This window comes from Helicoverpa armigera, chromosome 31 (genome assembly GCF_030705265.1).
Source record: "Helicoverpa armigera isolate CAAS_96S chromosome 31, ASM3070526v1, whole genome shotgun sequence".
Classification (NCBI taxonomy): domain Eukaryota; kingdom Metazoa; phylum Arthropoda; class Insecta; order Lepidoptera; family Noctuidae; genus Helicoverpa; species Helicoverpa armigera.
The window spans coordinates 3881630-3900569 of NC_087150.1; the positions used below are offsets into that span (position 1 = coordinate 3881630).

General features: G+C 41.0%; 2 protein-coding genes and 1 long non-coding RNA gene across 3 annotated transcripts in view; all 3 read right to left on the reverse strand.

Moving 5' to 3' along the window:
• The window catches only part of LOC135119229 (uncharacterized), a 150814-nt gene that overhangs the window by 22304 nt on the left and 109570 nt on the right, over positions 1 to 18940 (reverse strand). The window lies entirely within an intron of this gene.
• LOC135119212 (uncharacterized) lies at positions 7567 to 14662 on the reverse strand. The gene is made up of 6 exons (XM_064043275.1): positions 14543 to 14662; positions 13854 to 14001; positions 10922 to 11085; positions 10452 to 10536; positions 8450 to 8629; positions 7567 to 7731 (listed from the first exon to the last, which is right to left on the reverse strand). Exons 2-6 carry the CDS (start codon positions 13903 to 13905, stop codon positions 7568 to 7570), a joined length of 645 nt encoding a protein of 214 aa, XP_063899345.1. The 5' UTR covers positions 13906 to 14001; positions 14543 to 14662; the 3' UTR covers position 7567.
• On the reverse strand, positions 14690 to 16399 carry LOC135119213 (uncharacterized). The gene is made up of 2 exons (XM_064043276.1): positions 16293 to 16399; positions 14690 to 15134 (listed from the first exon to the last, which is right to left on the reverse strand). The coding sequence occupies exons 1-2, from the start codon at positions 16363 to 16365 to the stop codon at positions 14803 to 14805; spliced, it is 405 nt and encodes a 134-aa protein (XP_063899346.1). The 5' UTR covers positions 16366 to 16399; the 3' UTR covers positions 14690 to 14802.

An 18940-nucleotide genomic window follows, 5' to 3' on the forward strand; every position in this document is an offset into this window, starting at 1 on the left:
AATGTTAAGAATAAGTAATGTTTGTTGCAAAACCAAAGATATCAATCACTTTTTCAAGAATTAAATCCAAGTAAACCAATAAAACCAAGTTTTCCTAGTAATCGATTGTTTGATATCAACAAGCGGGCTCCAAATTATCTCTTGTTTCCTTCAATTCTGTATTCGAAATACAAAAAAAGACTATTGAATGAAATTGTGAATGTGCAAGGTTCAAAACTGCATAAAAACCTTTTGCTCGACCTAATATAAAAATTTAGCTAGGACCAAACGAAACTGAAAATACAAGGTGGGCCTATAGATGTGTCCAGAAGTGTATATAACATTACTTGTATGTACTCAGGCACGGTGGAGTGAGTGATGACTTGCGCAAGACGGCTGGCAGGAGCTGGATGCGAGAAGCCGAAAATCGATCTCAGTGGCGTGCACTTGGAGAGGCCTATGTCCAGCAGTGGACTGCGATAGGCTGATGATGATGATGATTACTTGTATGTGTCTAATGTAAAAATTCTATCTTTAGTTAGCAATTCAACAGATTGATAGATTATTTGGAACAGCAGTTAAGCTATATTACACATCCAGGTACAGAAAGAAGACCCGGGACTCGGTTCAAACAGCCGGTTCAACTACAAAGAAAACAAAATATAATATAAAAAGACATTTATTTTTATGAAGCATATACACAACTTGCGACCATTGAAAACAACTTATAACTAAGCCTTGATTTTCATTCCAATGAAACGATTTTGACTTTTTTTTTTTTCAATTAAAAAATAGTTGAGTATTTATTTCGAATACAAAATAATTGTTAAATCAATGGAATAAGAGTCAAAATCGTTTGTATAAAATGGCATTCAAGTTTAAAAAAATCACATGCTGATTGATACAATATCATCTTAGAAATATAACAGTGGTGGTTTTCTTCAATATAGTACGATTTTATATTCGTATCGATCTAAAATATAACCTAATAAGGTACCTTCTACCTGCCAGGGCTGCGGGATTGTTCGAAAGGGTTACCGCAGCCCTGGTATACAAAGGGCGAAGGAACATGGTGGGTTTAAGTCAGCAAGAGTCTGACACTGCCTCACGCTGCACACACAGCGGGAGATCATTTGATGATTTGCCATAAAAAAAGTTAGTACCCTTCACTTGCATAGACGGCAGATCGTTTAGCAAGTAAATAATAAAAAAGTGAAAATTATGTCTATGTTTCTCTACGTTGGTCACCCCGACTAACACCGCTTCATATTCGCAAAACCCGTTTATTCCAGGATTATTTTAAACAGGAGACTTACCGCAAAATATTGAACTTGCGGGTATAAAATACTATGTACGGTAGACCGCACATCAGTGGTAACTGTCATGCACTTTAACTCAACAGTAATAAGTACGATTTTCCTATAAAACTGTTACCACTGACCTGAAGTTGACATACCTTAGATATTGACATTCTCATAGGAGCCGATGTTTGGGGTTTGCTTCGACAAGGCTTAATACGCCTACCTAGCGGGCCTTATTTACAAAATACCTACTTGGGATGGATAATTTCGGGCGCATTAGCCAGTAACTACGGAGAGACAGGCACAGGAGAAAACTTTTAAAATTGGTTACAAAAACTTTCATAAATACACCGCCATTGCCCTCAAAGGCGATTCTCACACTACCCCGCATGATACAGCGTAGCGCGTGGATGCGTGTTCTTCCGTTGCTTGTAAGTATCTCCGTTTGTATGGAAAACACGCACAGTCTAACACATAGAAACGCACGTTCATGCGGATCACGCGCATACACGCGGAAAAACATGCACCCCCGCGCGTAGGTGCGGGGCGTGACGTGTGTGTTTGAAAATGGATCTCGATATCGATCGATTTATATTCGAAATCGAAAACCACCCAGCTATCTGGAATATGAAATGTCATGAATACAGTGACAGAGCGCAGAGGGTGAAACAATGCTCAGTACTGCACGACCACCACAGAGAACGGCGAATAAATGAGAGCCGCCGTGCGTGAATCTACAAAACGCACCTACGCGCGTGAGTGCGCAAAAAACCCGCACGATGATGCAAATCTGCACTCCCGCAGGAACGCGCGTAGCTGCGTCGACACGCAATATGCAGCATGATGCGGGGCAGCGTGAAAATCGTTATATACAACTGCATTTGTGGAACTTTTTTCTTTTAAACTAGCCTAGTTTCAAAAACGTTTTTGACTTTGACTTAACGGACGCAGTCGGTAGGATCGCAACGCTCTAAGTTCGAATACAACTCTTCGTATCGAGAGTGAACGGTTCTCAAATCGTTCCTTCGCGATCGCCACTTCTTCCGAGCAATAACGTATTGGAAGTAGTGACGGGCGGGTGTTTTGGGGTCTGTCTCTGTGTACTCAAAAAGAGCTGATTTTCAGCCTAGTTTGATCAACAAATATGTTGATTCTGAGTCAAAAAATACTTGTTATTATTTGGAAAATTCCTATAACAGCGAGATATCATAAATATCTATGAAACGCTATGATTTTGAAAAGTTGAGAAAAATCTGTACTGTAACATACCCTTTAAACAAACTTAAGAGTTTAGAAAGGGTATGGAAAAACTGTAAAATTATGAAATATCCACTGTAGTATGAAAAAGTTGTTTCACACTTTTATGTACGATTCTTGGCTGCTCACCAATTCTCAGCAGATGGCAGCATTGAAGAAGACAAATAACGTTTTGTATAACGCTTAAGAAACGTATTTACCGAAAAAAGCGTACTATGAAAGTGAGACACAGGGCATAGAGCACTGAAGTGAATAGACAAACATTCAAGGAAATATAAATCAAGACATTATGAATGCCATGAATAAAATTCTTGACATGTCTTAAAATTGTGAAATATCCATTGTAGTAGGAAAAGGTTCTGTTATGTCGAAATAACCCCTGCTTCAAATATAAAATAAAACTGCTGAGTTTCCCATTGCATTGACGTCAATGCAATAGGAAACCGTTGTTATTTTAATTAACGATACCAATATTTCTTTAGTTTGGATTGAACTTCCGTCGGGCAAATACTTTCTTTCTTGTAATTGTCATTATTTTCCAATACATTTTTATTTTAGTTTATTAAATAGTCTTTTTTAAAAACCATTTTCCGACCCACTCCGTAACAGTTCCCAGCAGGGCCAAGGTCTGCCGGGGCTGCGGGATTGTTCGAAAGAGTTACCGCGGCCCTGGTACATACGCGGCCTACGACGGAACACGACGGATTTTAGTCAGTAAGTCTCGAAGAAATTATCATAGAGCTCTATTTATAGAACATGCTAGTACTACATATATAGTATTATATAGAATATGCACATTACATCGACGATGTCGATTCTACTTATGTCAGAAGCGGTATGAGAAATCAAATAATAAAGAATAAAATAAAAACTGTATTGACGGCTCGTATTTGAAAACTTGTTGAGTGCGCGAGTCTGGCAAAAAATGCAGAAAAGTGAAAAAAAAAGGAAAAAAGTTTGAAATATACCCAATTTATGGGAAAAGAATCCAGTAATAAATCTCCAGGGAAAATCTTGGATTGGCATTAAATGTCGACGAGCATGAAGTGCTGGCCAAAGCGCCCTTGACTTCGACTCCAGTCTATAATCCTAGTTCTTCTAACCTAGCAGACAGACATGTGTTGCTGGGAACACAAGAAGTGGTGCTGCCCAGCAAAAACGTATAAGAAGTGAGAAAGGGACTGTCTTTTGTAAAATTGACCTTCAAAAAGTGCAGATTTGCCTCTACTTTGAATAAATTACTGTTGACTTTGTGTTATGAGATATTAAAGTAATTCCAGTAGAAAATTGTCTTTTCTTTTTTAGACAAAACGTCTGCCTCGGTAAAGTGTAACCGACCACCGACTGTTTAAGGCTGGAAACAGTGCTTGGCCGACGGTCAGTGCTGACCGTAAGTCCCGACCGAATCACATACAAAATGACGCGCGTACCGTCAGCGTAGCTATGTAGACTTGCACAGATATAGCTACGTCGACCGACAGTCAGCGCTGACCGTCGGTCGAGCACTGTTTCCAGCCTAATTCGTGTCGTGCATTTCCCAATACACGACATTTGAAAAATAATGATTGCATTTGACAAACATTGCAGTAGTTATCTACATATATTAAAAGTGGAAAAATACTTGTAAATATTTGAAAATGTTGAAAAATCCTTATAACAGCAGATATTATGATATATCTGTGAAATGCTGTCCTGGTTTCTGAGAGTTGGCTCAAACCTCATCTCCGTTCCACCAGCTACTCCGCTCTTGGATTTGTGCTGATCAGAAATGATATATCTTTCCAAAATTATTATATTGATTTATACATTTCCAAAAGTACTGGAAGAAAACTTGCCTGCACATGTATGTCTTACGAAATATAACACAGTACACTATGTCTATGTATTGTGCTTATTTAAGAAACTGAACTTCTGGATGTACACGTTTTTCCCTTACAAATAAAAAAATTCTAGCCAGAGCTCATGACAGGTTTCTTCTGGCCACGAGAAAAATATCCTGTATTTTAGGGGGGAAAAATGTGGAAAGAAATTGAAAAATCAGTTTTCAAAGATACCAAATCCTGCATAATAACACAGGAAATGATACAGGCTTTGCCTAAATTTGGGGCTAGTGATAATGTAAAATGTAATATTTTGGAAATAAAAAATCTTATAAGACCGGTCAACTGGCCTTTTTGAAAAGGACTATGTTCAGCATTGGATGTCCTACAGCCGAGATGACGACGAATGTAAGAAAACCAATGAACACTTGTGAATATTTGAATGAACAGTGTTATTATTTAACAGTAGAATATAATCGTTAACTACCGTATGCGGTCATACGTAGTGTTATTTATTGTAGTAGCAAGTAGATTATTTAATTTATATAATCAACATTAATAATTGTGTTGACAATACTGTTAAGTACTAGAGTTATTTTTCACATATTTCAACCCTAAGTTTTATCTGTCGACGCATGGAAAGTTATTGTAATTTGTGATAAATTGTGTTAGATAAATAAATCCAAGAAGTTATTGTGATACGAATTGACGTTTTATTTCTGATGAAGGCTAGGAAATCATCAGCGGGGCCCAATAGGCCCAAGGTCTGCCGGGGCTGCGGGATTGTTCGCGCGAGTTATCGCGGCCTGGTACATAAAAGGCCTACGACGGAACACGACTGTTTAGTCAGTAAGAGTCTGACACTCCCTCACCGCTGCCAACCCACAGCGGGAGGGGTCATTTGATGATTTTTGACGTCGGTAAAAAAAAAAAGGCTAGGAGATCATATCCTCGCTAATAATAAGTTATTTGTAAAGGCCTAAATTAAATAAAATTTCCTCTGTTAGGGGAAAATTGGCTTTTAAACCAAACTTTGTAATCTGACAGTTTTTGGTGCAGTTGACAGTTAGTAATAGTACTTACAAGCAACAGTAGTTTCCCTTAAAAACTGGCAGCTGTCAACTGCACAAAACATTCGGTGCTTTCATTTTTAATATATTCTTTGTTATCTTATTCGAGTATTTGATTCAGTAGATAGTTATTTTTAGGCAAGATTTGAACAATGCTGACATATATTCACATGGCCGGCTTTTTAGGGACTGTCTTTTGCTATTTTGACGTTCAAAAACTACTGATTTATCAAGCAGATGTATTATATCAAGACCAAACGAGGTAAACAGAAAGTACAGAATACACTGAATTATTTTCTTCAAAAATGTAGTTTTTTTATAAGTTTTGATTAGTCCGTTTAAATTCGTCAAGTTTATATAAGCTCAAAACGGTATGAAGAATACAAATTGTGTTATTTCAATACAAACTAAAAAGTCACCACCTTAAAACTAACTTATAACTAGATAATACAAAAAAAAAAAACAAAACAAAAATAAGTCTAGCTGAACTTAATTCTAACTTAAAATCAAGCTTAGTCATGGAATGTTCACCTACAACAAAAACGTCCGTTTTACTTAAAACAACTCATTATCTGGCTAGCCTTTTCCCAACTATGTTGGGGTCGGCTTCCAGTCTAACCGGATGCAGCTGAGTACCAGTGTGCCACAAGGAGCGACTGCCTATCTGATCTCCTCAACCCAGTTACCCGGGCAACCCAATACCCCTTGGTAAGACTGGTTGTCAAGACTTTAAAACTACATTTAAAAGTGAAAATAGCAAACAGTAGTTTTATGAAAACTGACGTTTACGTTGTCTTGAACTTATATACTTAAAAGAAAAAAAAACTGATTAAAAACAACTTGTCAACTTGAGTAACTTAATCAACACTTAACAATAATAAAAAAAAAAACTAATGAGATTTCTTATGATGTCAAGTTTTCAACCAAAGACGGCATTCCGACTAAAGGGCTTATTGCACTTGACTAAATTCAGTAACCTTATTAGGTTTCTAAATTATTTAATAAAACCCTTCCTAAATGCGATTACATTTGTCTGAATTAAGTGACTGAATCATTTAGACGACTGAATTTCATCATCATCATCATCATCATCTCAGCCGGCGGACGTCCACTGCTGAACATAGGCGTCCCCCTTAGATCTCCACAGATACCTGTTAGAGGCGACCTGCATCCAGCGTCGACGGCGAGCGACATAAGGTCGTCTGCGCTGTGCTTGCTAGTCCGTGGTCTCCACTCCAGCACTTACTGACGACTGAATTTAGTCAAGCGTAATAAGCCCTTTAGTCGAAATTTTGAAAATCAGTTTTCGCACCAGTGCGATCAAAAGTAAACTTAAGTAATTTAAGTAAAAAGGTATGTTTCGAAGTCGGCCGCAGCTGCACTACTGGTTTGTATGTATTTACATGAAACCGTTTTAGATCGGGCAGTCGGTACTTTGCGTTCAAAATGTACCTTTAAATTCTGCTTCTGTCAACTTTAGCAGAAAGGGAATGACTTCGAAATATGATTATATGATTACAAAAAATCACTGTTCTTGACATTATTATATACAAAATTCTTAATTAATTTTACAGAAAAATTAAAGCTAAACTGACATGACTTTTTATTTAATAATTACTTAATCAATTTTAAATCAATAAACAAGCATTTTAAGCGGTCATTTATTAGTTTAATTTGTGTAATAAGTCATATCATGTTTACCTTTAGATAAATGCTTAACGGAGTAAGGAAAGGAGCAAAGATGTCATAATTGAGGTAGGTCAAGTAATCGAAACGGTCAGTTACTAGTAAACTAACGGGACGTTAGGGTTCGACACATATGTTGAAGATTTGTGGTTTTAAAACTAGGCGTATACCTGGTCCCTCGCAACTTTCTTAGGAGATATAGTTATTGGCACGAATCTTGAGCTCTGACCTACATCTGCGCAGAAGTAATTTATTGGGTCCCTTTTGTGGTATGAAGTGAGGCGCGGGAGGCTAAAGCGGTGATTGGCCCGCAGTGCATCGCGTCATAGCCGTCACTCGGGATTGGTTCTTTGCTAATAAATCACTTCTGCGCAGATGTAGGTCAGAGCTCAAGATTCGTGCCGATCACTATATTTCCGTTATGACATCTCCGCTAGTTATTTTATTCTAATATCTATCCTTTCATGGCTTTAAGCAGTTCCGGAGCGTCGACTAAGTACATACCATCTGGTGTTTTCTCGCAGTTGATAAGTTTAAGCGTACCTTTCCCTTCATCGTCAATGTTCATGTGAGCGATGGCTCGGGAGATCATGTCGGCTGACGGGTCTTTGGGGAAATCTAGAACAAGGTAATTTTTGATTTAATAGTTGAATAGAGAAAAACCTTTTTACAAAAAAATAAAACCTACTCCCAAAAACATTGAAAAACAAAAAAAATACTATTAGCGGTTTCACCAGCATCCTGAGATAACTACTTCCCGTAGCTAGATGGTGACAAAGAACTCCTGTGTCCTTCACCCGGGTTTAACCTTTTGAACGCCAATGTCGGCTATAGCCGACATGAGCAAGCGTGCCCTGTGCGCCAACGACGGCTATACTCGACAAAAACAGGTCGCAGAAAAATACAAAATAAACCTATTAAATCATTACTTTTATGTATTTTTTAGTAGATATTTAAAATTAAGATTTTCGGGCTTGGCGTACAGGGCATAGGAATACCGATATGGCGTGGCGGTGAAAAGGTTAAGCTCCCTCCCTACTAATTTCCAGCTTTGAAGATCTTTGACAGTCGTTACGGGTAGTCAGAAGCCAGAAAGTCTTGCAAAGATGTGTTGGGTTGCCATGGTAACTGGGTACACAATATATTTAGCTCGGACCGGTTGTGTCGGATTGTCGTCCCATTGCGCTATGAGAGTGAAGGAATAGTGAGTGCACCTGTGTCCTAGCTAATGTGCCCAAACTATAATATGTCCTGCGCAGCTGACTCATCTCCTTAGAGAGAACAGCCGCCGTGGCCGAGATCGGCCGTGGACGCCATTAATATGTAAAAAACTTACTTCTAATCTCCATATTGAGTCCCATAACGGGGTAACCAGTAATAAACTCGGGTAGCATCTTCCGCACCAGTGAGACGGGCACAGATGCTAAATTGCCGTAATCCAAGTAGCATAGGCTGGCCATCTTACTGCCAGGACCTCCTTCCAGGTCTAGGAAGACGGCGCGGAACCATTGGTCATCTGTAAGGAGAGGAAAATTGTTAGAATATATCTAAGTGGTGTTCAGTCGTTTGTTTGATTAGAGTGGTAGACAAATATTGTTAACAATTATAGAATAGAAGACGTTATGTAGGTACGATGTCATACCTCCTTTGAGGTTGCATGGTCTATGACCGCTATCTATACATAGAAGTAATGTCTTTTGTTATATACTTAAGAAACATGGCGTTCTGAGAGTCAAATATTAAATTCCATATATATGAATATAAAAGTTTCAATGTTTTATTCCTTCAACAATCTTCTTTTAACTGTGCGTATAAATACATAGGAACTTAGTAAAAAGCTGTTATATTAAAAACATTAGGTAAAGTTAGAACTTTAATTTTGTGTTTATTTTCTGATGGCAGAGAAGTGACAACTTAGGTTTAAAGAATTTATTCTCATAAGAACAATTATAGTTCACTTAAAATGAGATACAAAATAGTTCATATCAAAATAATTTAGATGTCCGCATCTGGCGCGTTAATCACGTCATCGGTTACAAATATGTTTTCTTAATTTAGATTTAAATATATTAATACTTTCACACTTCTTTATTTCTTCCGGTAAATCATTGAACAGTCATGCTCCTTCAAATAGTATTGTTGTTTTGCCGTAGTTAGTTCGTGCTCTTGCAGTCATTAGTTGAAACTTGTTTTTGCTTCTGGTATTGTATGTTGTTGTCTTTTTACGTATTTGAACGTTTGATTGTGTAGAATTAGTGATAATTTTTTTTATAAGAATGCAGGTGTAGAATGTGTTAAGTTGTTTCAGATTTAGTAGGTTTGTTTTTTCGTAAAGTTCTGTTGTTGGGTATAGATAGTGAAAATGAAATAGTATTTTGATGATTTTATTTTGAAGTCTTTGTAGTGATTTTAGATTTGATTTAGTGGCTGATCCCCATATTTCGATTAAGTATTCTAGTTGGATTTTACTAGAGAGTTATATATAATGTGTCGTACTTTCTTTGGTATACAGTTTCTAATATTTCTTAATACTCCTAATAGTGACGTTAATTTTGTTTTGACATGGTCTATGTGCAATTTCCACGAAAGTTTGTCATCTACCCACAACCCGAGGTATTTTTCGTGACTGGATTGTTTAATCACTTCTCCGTCTATCGTAAGAGGTGAGAAATCGGGAAGCCGTTTATTTTTTGCAGAAAAGATCATAAATGATGTTTTTGACGTGTTAATAGTAAGTTATATTTTAGCCACTCGTTAAGTAGATCCAGATCTTTTTGAGCATCAACCATAATTTCTTGTAACGACTTGTTGAAATAAAAGAGGCAGGTGTCGTCTGCGTATAATGTTAGGTGTCCTTTCAACCCTATCTTGTCTATATTATTAATGTATATAAGGAATAGTAGCGAACTAATAACTGAACCTTGCGGACAGCCGTATGTTATGTTTTGTATTGAACTTGTGAAGTTATCAATTTTTACAACTTGTTTTCTGTTTTGTAAATAAGAAGCAAATATACTAAGGGCGTTGCCACAAATACCTATATTATTTAATTTTTGTAGTAGTTTGTGATGGCTAACTGTATCGTACGCTTTTTTTAGGTCGATGAAAATACCTACAACAAGATTCTTTCGATCAATATTTGTTTTTATTTTTGTTACTAGGTCTACTGCGGCTGTAAGGGTACTTGATTTAGGGCGAAAACCATCTCATCATCAACTTCAATATAGAAACCTATTCTATTTACATCTAATATATTTACATAGTTGTCCAGTCGGTAATAAAATATAATAAATAAAACCTTAACACTAAAAAGTATCTAACTATTCTACAATACTTACAAGGAGGCATCTGTGCGATGCAGACCTCTTCCGGTTTGGGTAGATAAGGCTCTTTGCCTAGCGGGCTGTTGCAGTATTCCGCCATCTTTAAACAAACGTTTATATTAGTGAATATGGTAACAAACAACTTTATTCAGCAGATTTATCAAAGTCATGCACCTTAAACTTATTTAGACTGGAAGCAGAAAAAAACAATCATAAAATGATTCTTTATGTTCTACCTAATAACAATAATAATGGCATTTTACGCCCGATTGTCGGCTACGGCGGCTGTTTTCGCATAAGGATAGTTTGCGCAGGACATATTATAGTTTGTGCACATTTGCTTGGACACAGGTGCACTCACTATTCCTTGCCTAGTCACTTGCTTAACTTTATAGCTTCTGGCTACGGACGTAACGACTGTCAAAGATGTTCAAATGACAGCCGGGATCCACCAATTTACATTTTGAACCTCTAAGAATAAATACCTTTTGCGTAAGTCGGTTGAAGACATCGTCGGCATGGGGGTCGTCCAGCGCGTGTCCGGACACGACGCCGCCGGTCAGCATGCTGATGTCCAGCACTTGGACGGTACATCCGGATTCAGGAAGACTTGTGTGCTGCATGTCTTGGTACATTAGGGGTTGGGTTTCTGTAACAAATGTACATACACGTTATTTATTTATTATGCAGGATATATGCAACGCAACACAATAATAATATGAAAAAAAAAATAACTTGATAATTAATTAGCTTTTTCTGGCGGTTCTATCTGCTTTCGGGGGGAAGTAATAGCAGTAATGAGGGTTTTCTAAAATGGCGTCCACGAGGTGGCAGCACCGAGGCGTCAGGTCCAGGTACCTGTCAAAGCGCTTATCTTTATCTTTTAAAAATACATTAATCATCTACAACTCGCTAAAACACATAACTGCTGTTGAATGGACAAAAAACTAAATCATGTTGTGTAAACAAATTCGAGTTCATTACGTTATCTACCCCTTACTTACTTTACTTTTGCACCACTCTTTCTGAGCTCAATTTTTAATTATTTAGACTTGACTTTTTCTGACCGTAGTCCATAAAAAAATCAATAACATTTCAAATATAACAGAATTTCAAGAAACAATAAGTTCGGCACCTACAATTCCATACTATTTGACAGCTATTTGGACCAGACCCATACGTGGCGCCACCCGGTGGCAGAAAAAGGAGAGGAAACCCTCATTAAACAGAAGCGTAGGTATATCCTTTCTCAAGCTTAAGCTAGATTATCTGTGTAGAAATTTTCAGTTAAATCAATTCAGTAATGACTTGAAAGCGTGGTACAAGTTATGGTGGTGACAGACGGACGGACGGCGAGTCGGACAGCGAAGTGTTAGTACTTTTAGAGTAGAGCCGCGTTTTACCCTTTGGGTTACGAACCCTACAAAACCTGAGGATTTTGTTTGAACGCGATAATCTCTGGAAACAGTCTGATTTGGAAAATTCTGTCACTGCTAGATACCCCATTTATAGCTTAGCTTATCCGTGATTTATTTCTTTCCCACAGGACGCGGGCAAAGTTAGTATGAGAATGGATAACAAAAATAATTGCATCCAAACTGTAGAAAACGGTGGCTATTCTTTCTAAGGAGATCAGCCAGCTGCACATCTATAATATAAAAATGAATCGCAAAATGTGTTGGTAAGCGCATAACTCAGCAACGCCTGGACCAATTTGGCTAATCCTTTTTTTGTTGTGTTTGTTATTGTCAGGAGAAGGTTCTTATGTAAAAAATAGGGTAAAGTAGAGAAGTCAGTTGACGGGAGCGAAGCCGCGGGCAAAAGCTAGTGACATAATATATTCGAGTGCGTGAAGTAGTTCCAACAATGCAATTCTTACCGACAACATCGCCGCCTCTGTCCTGCATCTTCTTCCACTCAGGAGTGCACATCTGCTGCAGCTTGCTGTTCAGGTTGTCCTTGTTCTTGATGATGGTGAGGGTGGCTTCGGAGCCGCTCGGGGCTGATTTACGGCCGTTGGGAAGTGTATTACAGTTATACAGCCCATTAAACAGACTACACTGTACACTTTTTAACCGACTTCCCAAAAAGGAGGAGGTTTTCAATACGTATGTCTGTTTATTTATGTTTGTCCATCGTTTAGCAACCGATCTGAATCATTATTTTTTGTTTTAAAAGGGTGTGTATATATCCCAAATAGTCCCATTGCCATCAGGTGAAGTATCTGATGATGGAAACGCTGAGAAATCGAGGACAACCCTCGAAAATTGTAGGCCTAACACTCGGATGTATGTCCGATAACGCTATAAAACAGTGAAGGTTTAGAGCTGAAATGATGATGAAGACGAGAGAAGGTCGAGGCAACTCTGCAACGCGATGTATCACCTACATTATGTATTCCCGTGTGTATTATAGTTATCGGCACGGATATTGAGCCCTGACCTTCACCTCGCAGAAGCGATTTATTGGTTTATTGCCTTGTGTACAGTGCGCAAAGCGATTCCCACTCTTCCGCCGAGAGCTCAATATCCGTGCCGGTAACTATATCTTCTTCTTGGCGAGTCGATGGCAACTTAAATTTTGGAGGCCCAATATTTCGCTACGCATACGGCATTATCAGTAGCGTTATAAAGATCCTCCACTATGCAGCTGTCGGGGCATAGTGGACAGTTTGTGGTATGGCACCACACCCGCAGCTATTGTCGTCAGTGTAGCCCCACTTACATAGGTTTTCCCTGCACCTGCCTACCTGTGCACGTAGCCTGTAAAGAGACTTCCATACAGGCCATGGTTGGTAACTATATGTAAAGCTAATTAGACTTACCGACGACATCGCCGCCTCTGTCCTGCATCTTCTTCCACTCAGGAGTGCACATCTGCAGCAGTTTGCTGTTCAGGTTGTCCTTGTTCTTGATGATGGTGAGGGTGGCTTCGGAGCCGCTCGGGGCAGATTTACGGCCATTGGGAAGTGTATAATTAAGAGTTATACAGCCCATTAAACAGACTATACTGGTACACTTTTTAACAGACTTCCCAAGAAGGAGGAGGTCTCAATAAAGGTGTTTTTTTTCACGCATTTCTCCGTCGTTTTGAACGATTATTTTTAGATTCAGTGTATCTGATGATGGAAACCTTAAGAAATCGAGGACAACCCTCGGAAATTGTACGCTATAAAACAGTGAAGGTATAGAGCTGACCTGATGATGAAGACGAGAGAAGGTCGAGGCAACTCTGCAACGGGATGTATCACCTACATTGTGTATTATAGTTATCGGCACGGATATTGAGCCCTGACCTTCACCTCGCAGATTTATTGGTTTATTGCCTTAAGTGTACAGTGCGCAAAGCGATCCCCACTCTTCCGCCGAGAGCTCAATATCCGTGCCGGTAACTATATGTAAAGCTAGTTAGACTTACCGACGACATCGCCGCCTCTGTCCTGCATCTTCTTCCACTCAGGAGTGCACATCTGCAGCAGCTTGCTGTTCAGGTTGTCCTTGTTCTTGATGATGGTGAGGGTGGCTTCAGAGCCGCTCGGGGCTGATTTACGCCCGTTTGGTAGTGTCTGTAATAGGAGTTTATTGGTTACTTAATGTGTGGATAGAAAAAAAACTTGTCATGAGAAAAATAAATGTTTTGTTAGGCCTGGATGTCACATTGAGTGGATCGTGGTTAAATCACACTGGGGTGAGCACGAGTAAGTCACACTAGAAGGTGGCTGTCACAAGGGGCTCGTTGCTGACAGGGGGGCTTGTGGTAAAGTCAAATATGGGGCTCATGGCTAACATAATACTGAGGCCTGTATTTATGATGCATACCTATAGTCCACAATAAAGATGATTTGATTTGATGTGAGGGGGGGCTCGAAATTAAGTCAACTGTGGGGCTCATGGCTAGCTTACACTTAGGAGTTCGCAAATATTAGTTGGGGTGCTCGTGGCTAAGTCACACTGGGGGTCGTGGCTGTCACACCGGGGGTCGTGGCTGTCACACTGGGGGTCGTGGCTGTCACACTGGGGGTCGTGGCTGTCACACTGGGGGTCGTGGCTGTCACACTGGGGGTCGTGGCTGTCACACTGGTGGGCTACTGGTGACACAGTACTCACCAGCAGCAGCTCCTCGTGGTTCTTGAGCTGGTCGAGCAGTGCGCGGGCGGCGGCAGACAGCTCCGCGCGGTCGGCTAGCTTGACGGCGGACACGAGGCTCGTGGCTGTCACACTGGTGGGCTACTGGTGACTGTACTCACCAGCAGCAGCTCCTCGTGGTTCTTGAGCTGGTCGAGCAGTGCGCGGGCGGCGGCAGACAGCTCCGCGCGGTCGGCTAGCTTGACGGCGGACACGAGGCTCGTGGCTGTCACACTGGTGGGCTACTGGTGACTGTACTCACCAGCAGCAGCTCCTCGTGGTTCTTGAGCTGGTCGAGCAGTGCGCGGGCGGCGGCAGACAGCTCCGCGCGGTCGGCTAGCTTGACGGCGGACACGAGGCTCGTGGCTGTCACACTGGTGGGCTACTGGTGACACAGTACTCACCAGCAGCAGCTCCTCGTGGTTCTTGAGCTGGTCGAGCAGTGCGCGGGCGGCGGCAGACAGCTCCGCGCGGTCGGCTAGCTTGACGGCGGATACGAGGCTCGGCTCGCGCTGAACGCTCAGCTCCAAGGGACAAGGGTATAGGTTTTCCAGGTTTGATACTTCTGTGTTACCTGAAATGGTAATAAGTAGTCAATTATTTGCAATAAAAAAAAACTTTTTTTATTGTCAACCCCTTATTCCAAAAACTCATCTCCATAGCCTTTTCCCAACTATATTCGGGTCCACTTCCAGTCTAACCGGATGCAGCTGAGTACCAGTGCTTTACAAGGAGCGACTGCCTATCTCACCTCATCAACCCAGTTACCCGGGCAACCCTAAACCCCTTGGTTAAACTGGTGTCAGACTTACTGGCTTCTAACGACTGCCGCAAATGTACAATGACAGCCGGGACCTACCTAACCGAAACACATTCATTGGTGTCCAAGATATACTTAGAAAGTTTTTTCTATATTAGTATGTATCTATACTAATATTATAAAACTGAAGAGTTTCTTTGTTTGTTTGAACGCGCTAATCTCAGGAACTACTTGTCCGATTTGAAAATTTCTTTCAGTGTTAGATAGCCCATTTATCGAGGAAGGCTATAGGCTACTTTTTATCCCGGTACGGGAAGTAGTTCCCACGGGATGCGGGTAAAACCGCTGGCAGAAGCTAGTAGATAATAAAACTCACCATACTCAATATACTCGATAAGATATCTGTTCTCCTTGACTTTGGTGCGCAGTACGAGCGCTCGGTAGAACATACCGTCCGAGTATTTGCCGATCACTGTTTGACCGACTTGACACTATCCCCAAGTAACATAGTTTGGGATTTTTAGTGCGGGATGCAGTTACCACACCACACTAGGTTAAGCTAGTAAAATATAACAGAAATAGTCGTTTTCCCGCGGTTTCACTCCTATCCCGTGGAAACTACAGATCGCATCGGGATAAAATATAGCCTATGTTACTCAGGAAGTATGTAGCTTTCCAACAGTGAAAGAATTTTTCAAATCAGTTCAATAGCTTCGGAGCCTTTTCTTAACTACATATGTTGGGGTTGGCTTCCAGTCTAACTGGTTGCAACTGACTACCAGTGTCTTACGAGGAGCAGCTGCTAATGCTGATGTCAAACTTACTGGCTTCTGACTACCCGTAACGACTGCCAAAGATGCTCAAATGACATCCGGGACCTACAGTTTAACGTGCCATCCGAAACACAGTCATTGGTGTCCAAGATATACTTGGAAAGTTTTTTACTATATTAGTATAGATAATAAAACTCACCATACTCAATATACTCGATGAGATATCTGTTCTCCTTGACTTTGGTGCGCAGTACTAGCGCTCGGTAGAACATACCGTCCGAGTATTTGCCGATCACTGTCTGACCGACTTGACACTATCCTTGAGTAACATAGGCCATATTCTATCCGAGTGCTGTTCTTCCCACACGAATCTAGATCAAGCTAGTCAAATATATTCGTTATCCCGTGGTTTTATCCGTGTCCCGAAAAACTACTACCCGTACTGGGATTAAACACAGTCTATGTTACTCGGGAAGAGTGTAGCTTTCCCACAGTGAAAGAATTTCTCAAATCGGTTCAGTAGCTTCGTAGCCTTCAGTTAGGGTATAACAAACAAATGGTTCCTCTTGAATTAGTCATACTCTTCATTATTTCACTATGTTGGGGTCGGGTTCCAGTCTAATTGGATACAGCTGAGTATCAATGCTTTACAAGGAGCTACTGCCTATCTGACCTCCTCAACCCAGTTACCCGGGCAATAACCCTCTTTACTATATTAGTATAGATAATAAAACTCACCATACTCAATATACTCGATGAGATATCTGTTCTCCTTGACTTTGGTGCGCAGTACTAGCGCTCGGTAGAACATACCGTCCGAGTATTTGCCGATCACTGTCTGACCGACTTAACACTATCCTTGAGTATCATAGGTTATATTCTATCCAGGTGCGGGATGCAGTTACCACACCACACTAGGTTAAGCTAGTAAAATATAACAGAAATAGTCGTTTTCCCGCGGTTTGACTCCTATCCTTTGGAAACTACAGATCGCATCGGGATAAGAAATAGCTTATGTTACTCAGGAAGTATGTAGCTTTCCAACAGTGAAAGAATTTTTCAAATCAGTTCAATAGCTTTGGAGCCTTTTCTTAACTACATATGTTGGGGTTGGCTTCCTGTCTAACCGGTTGCAACTGACTACCAGTGTCTTACGAGGAGCAGCTGCTTATGCTGATGTCAAACTTACTCGCTTCTGACTACCCGTAACGACTGAAAAAGATGCTCAAATGACAGCCAGGACCTACAGCTTAACGTGCTCTCCGAAACACAGTCATTGATGTCCAAGATATACTTGGAAAGTTCTTTATTACATAAGTATGTATAGATAATAAAACTCACCATACTCAATATACTCGATGAGATATCTGTTCTCCTTAACTTTGGTGCGCAGTACGAGCGCTCGGTAGAACATACCGTCAGAGTATTTGCCGATCACTGTCTGACCGACTTGAGGTGGCTCCTTCAGTGGTTTGGCTGAAGAAGAAAGAAAATAATTGTTTCAAATTCTAAGAAAATAAGTTTGGGAGTGATTGGAGCAGTGTTTTAATACGCCACTTTTTATTATTGTTGTATTTACATTGATTTACAGCCGCAATTTATTTTAAAACTAAGTTTTTATCAAAGTCTAAGTATTTATTATTTGTAAAACACAGGTAAAAATAAAATTTAGATCTTAAAATTAAAATAGTGCGCTATGTTCTGTCTATGGTAAGACGTAAAAATATGGTTTGGAAACACACACTACAATAATAAGTATCAAGATTGTTTGTCTTTAGTTAAGGGTCTACTCAAATGGAGTATACATAGAAGTTGCTGGTTGCTAGTATAAATAGAATGGCTGAACCGTTTAAGCTGAAAAAATAGAGGGGAGCTAGCTTAGATCCACGAGAAGGACATAGGATAGAGTTAATGTCACCATCCTGGACGCGGGGGAAACCGCAGGCAGGTTGCAGTGCTGTGAAGCAGTTCTGAAGAAAATCACCCAGAACGCGGGTGAAATTGCAGGTGGAATCTAGGTTTCTTCATAAAATAACTCACCGTTGAGAGCCTTGAGCAGTACATTCTGCAGCACCTCGTTGTAGCGCCGCTGCGTGTCACACTGGGGGGCTCGTGGCTAAGTGTACTCACCGTTGAGAGCCTTGAGCAGTACATTCTGCAGCACCTCGTTGTAGCGCCGCTGCGTGTCACACTGGGGGGCTCGTGGCTAAGTGTACTCACCGTTGAGAGCCTTGAGCAGTACATTCTGCAGCACCTCGTTGTAGCGCCGCTGCGTGTCACACTGGGGGGCTCGTGGCTAAGTGTACTCACCGTTGAGAGCCTTGAGCAGTACATTCTGCAGCACCTCGTTGTAGCGCCGCTGCGTGTCACACTGGGGGGCTCGTGGCTAAGTGTACTCACCGTTGAGAGCCTTGAGCAGTACATTCTGCAGCACCTCGTTGTAGCGCCGCTGCGTGTCACACTGGGGGGCTCGTGGCTAAGTGTACTCACCGTTGAGAGCCTTGAGCAGTACATTCTGCAGCACCTCGTTGTAGCGCCGCTGCGTGTCACACTGGGGGGCTCGTGGCTAAGTGTACTCACCGTTGAGAGCCTTGAGCAGTACATTCTGCAGCACCTCGTTGTAGCGCCGCTGCGTGTCACACTGGGGGGCTCGTGGCTAAGTGTACTCACCGTTGAGAGCCTTGAGCAGTACATTCTGCAGCACCTCGTTGTAGCGCCGCTGCGTGTCACACTGGGGCTCGTGGCTAAGTGTACTCACCGTTGAGAGCCTTGAGCAGTACATTCTGCAGCACCTCGTTGTAGCGCCGCTGCGTGTCACACTGGGGGGCTCGTGGCTAAGTGTACTCA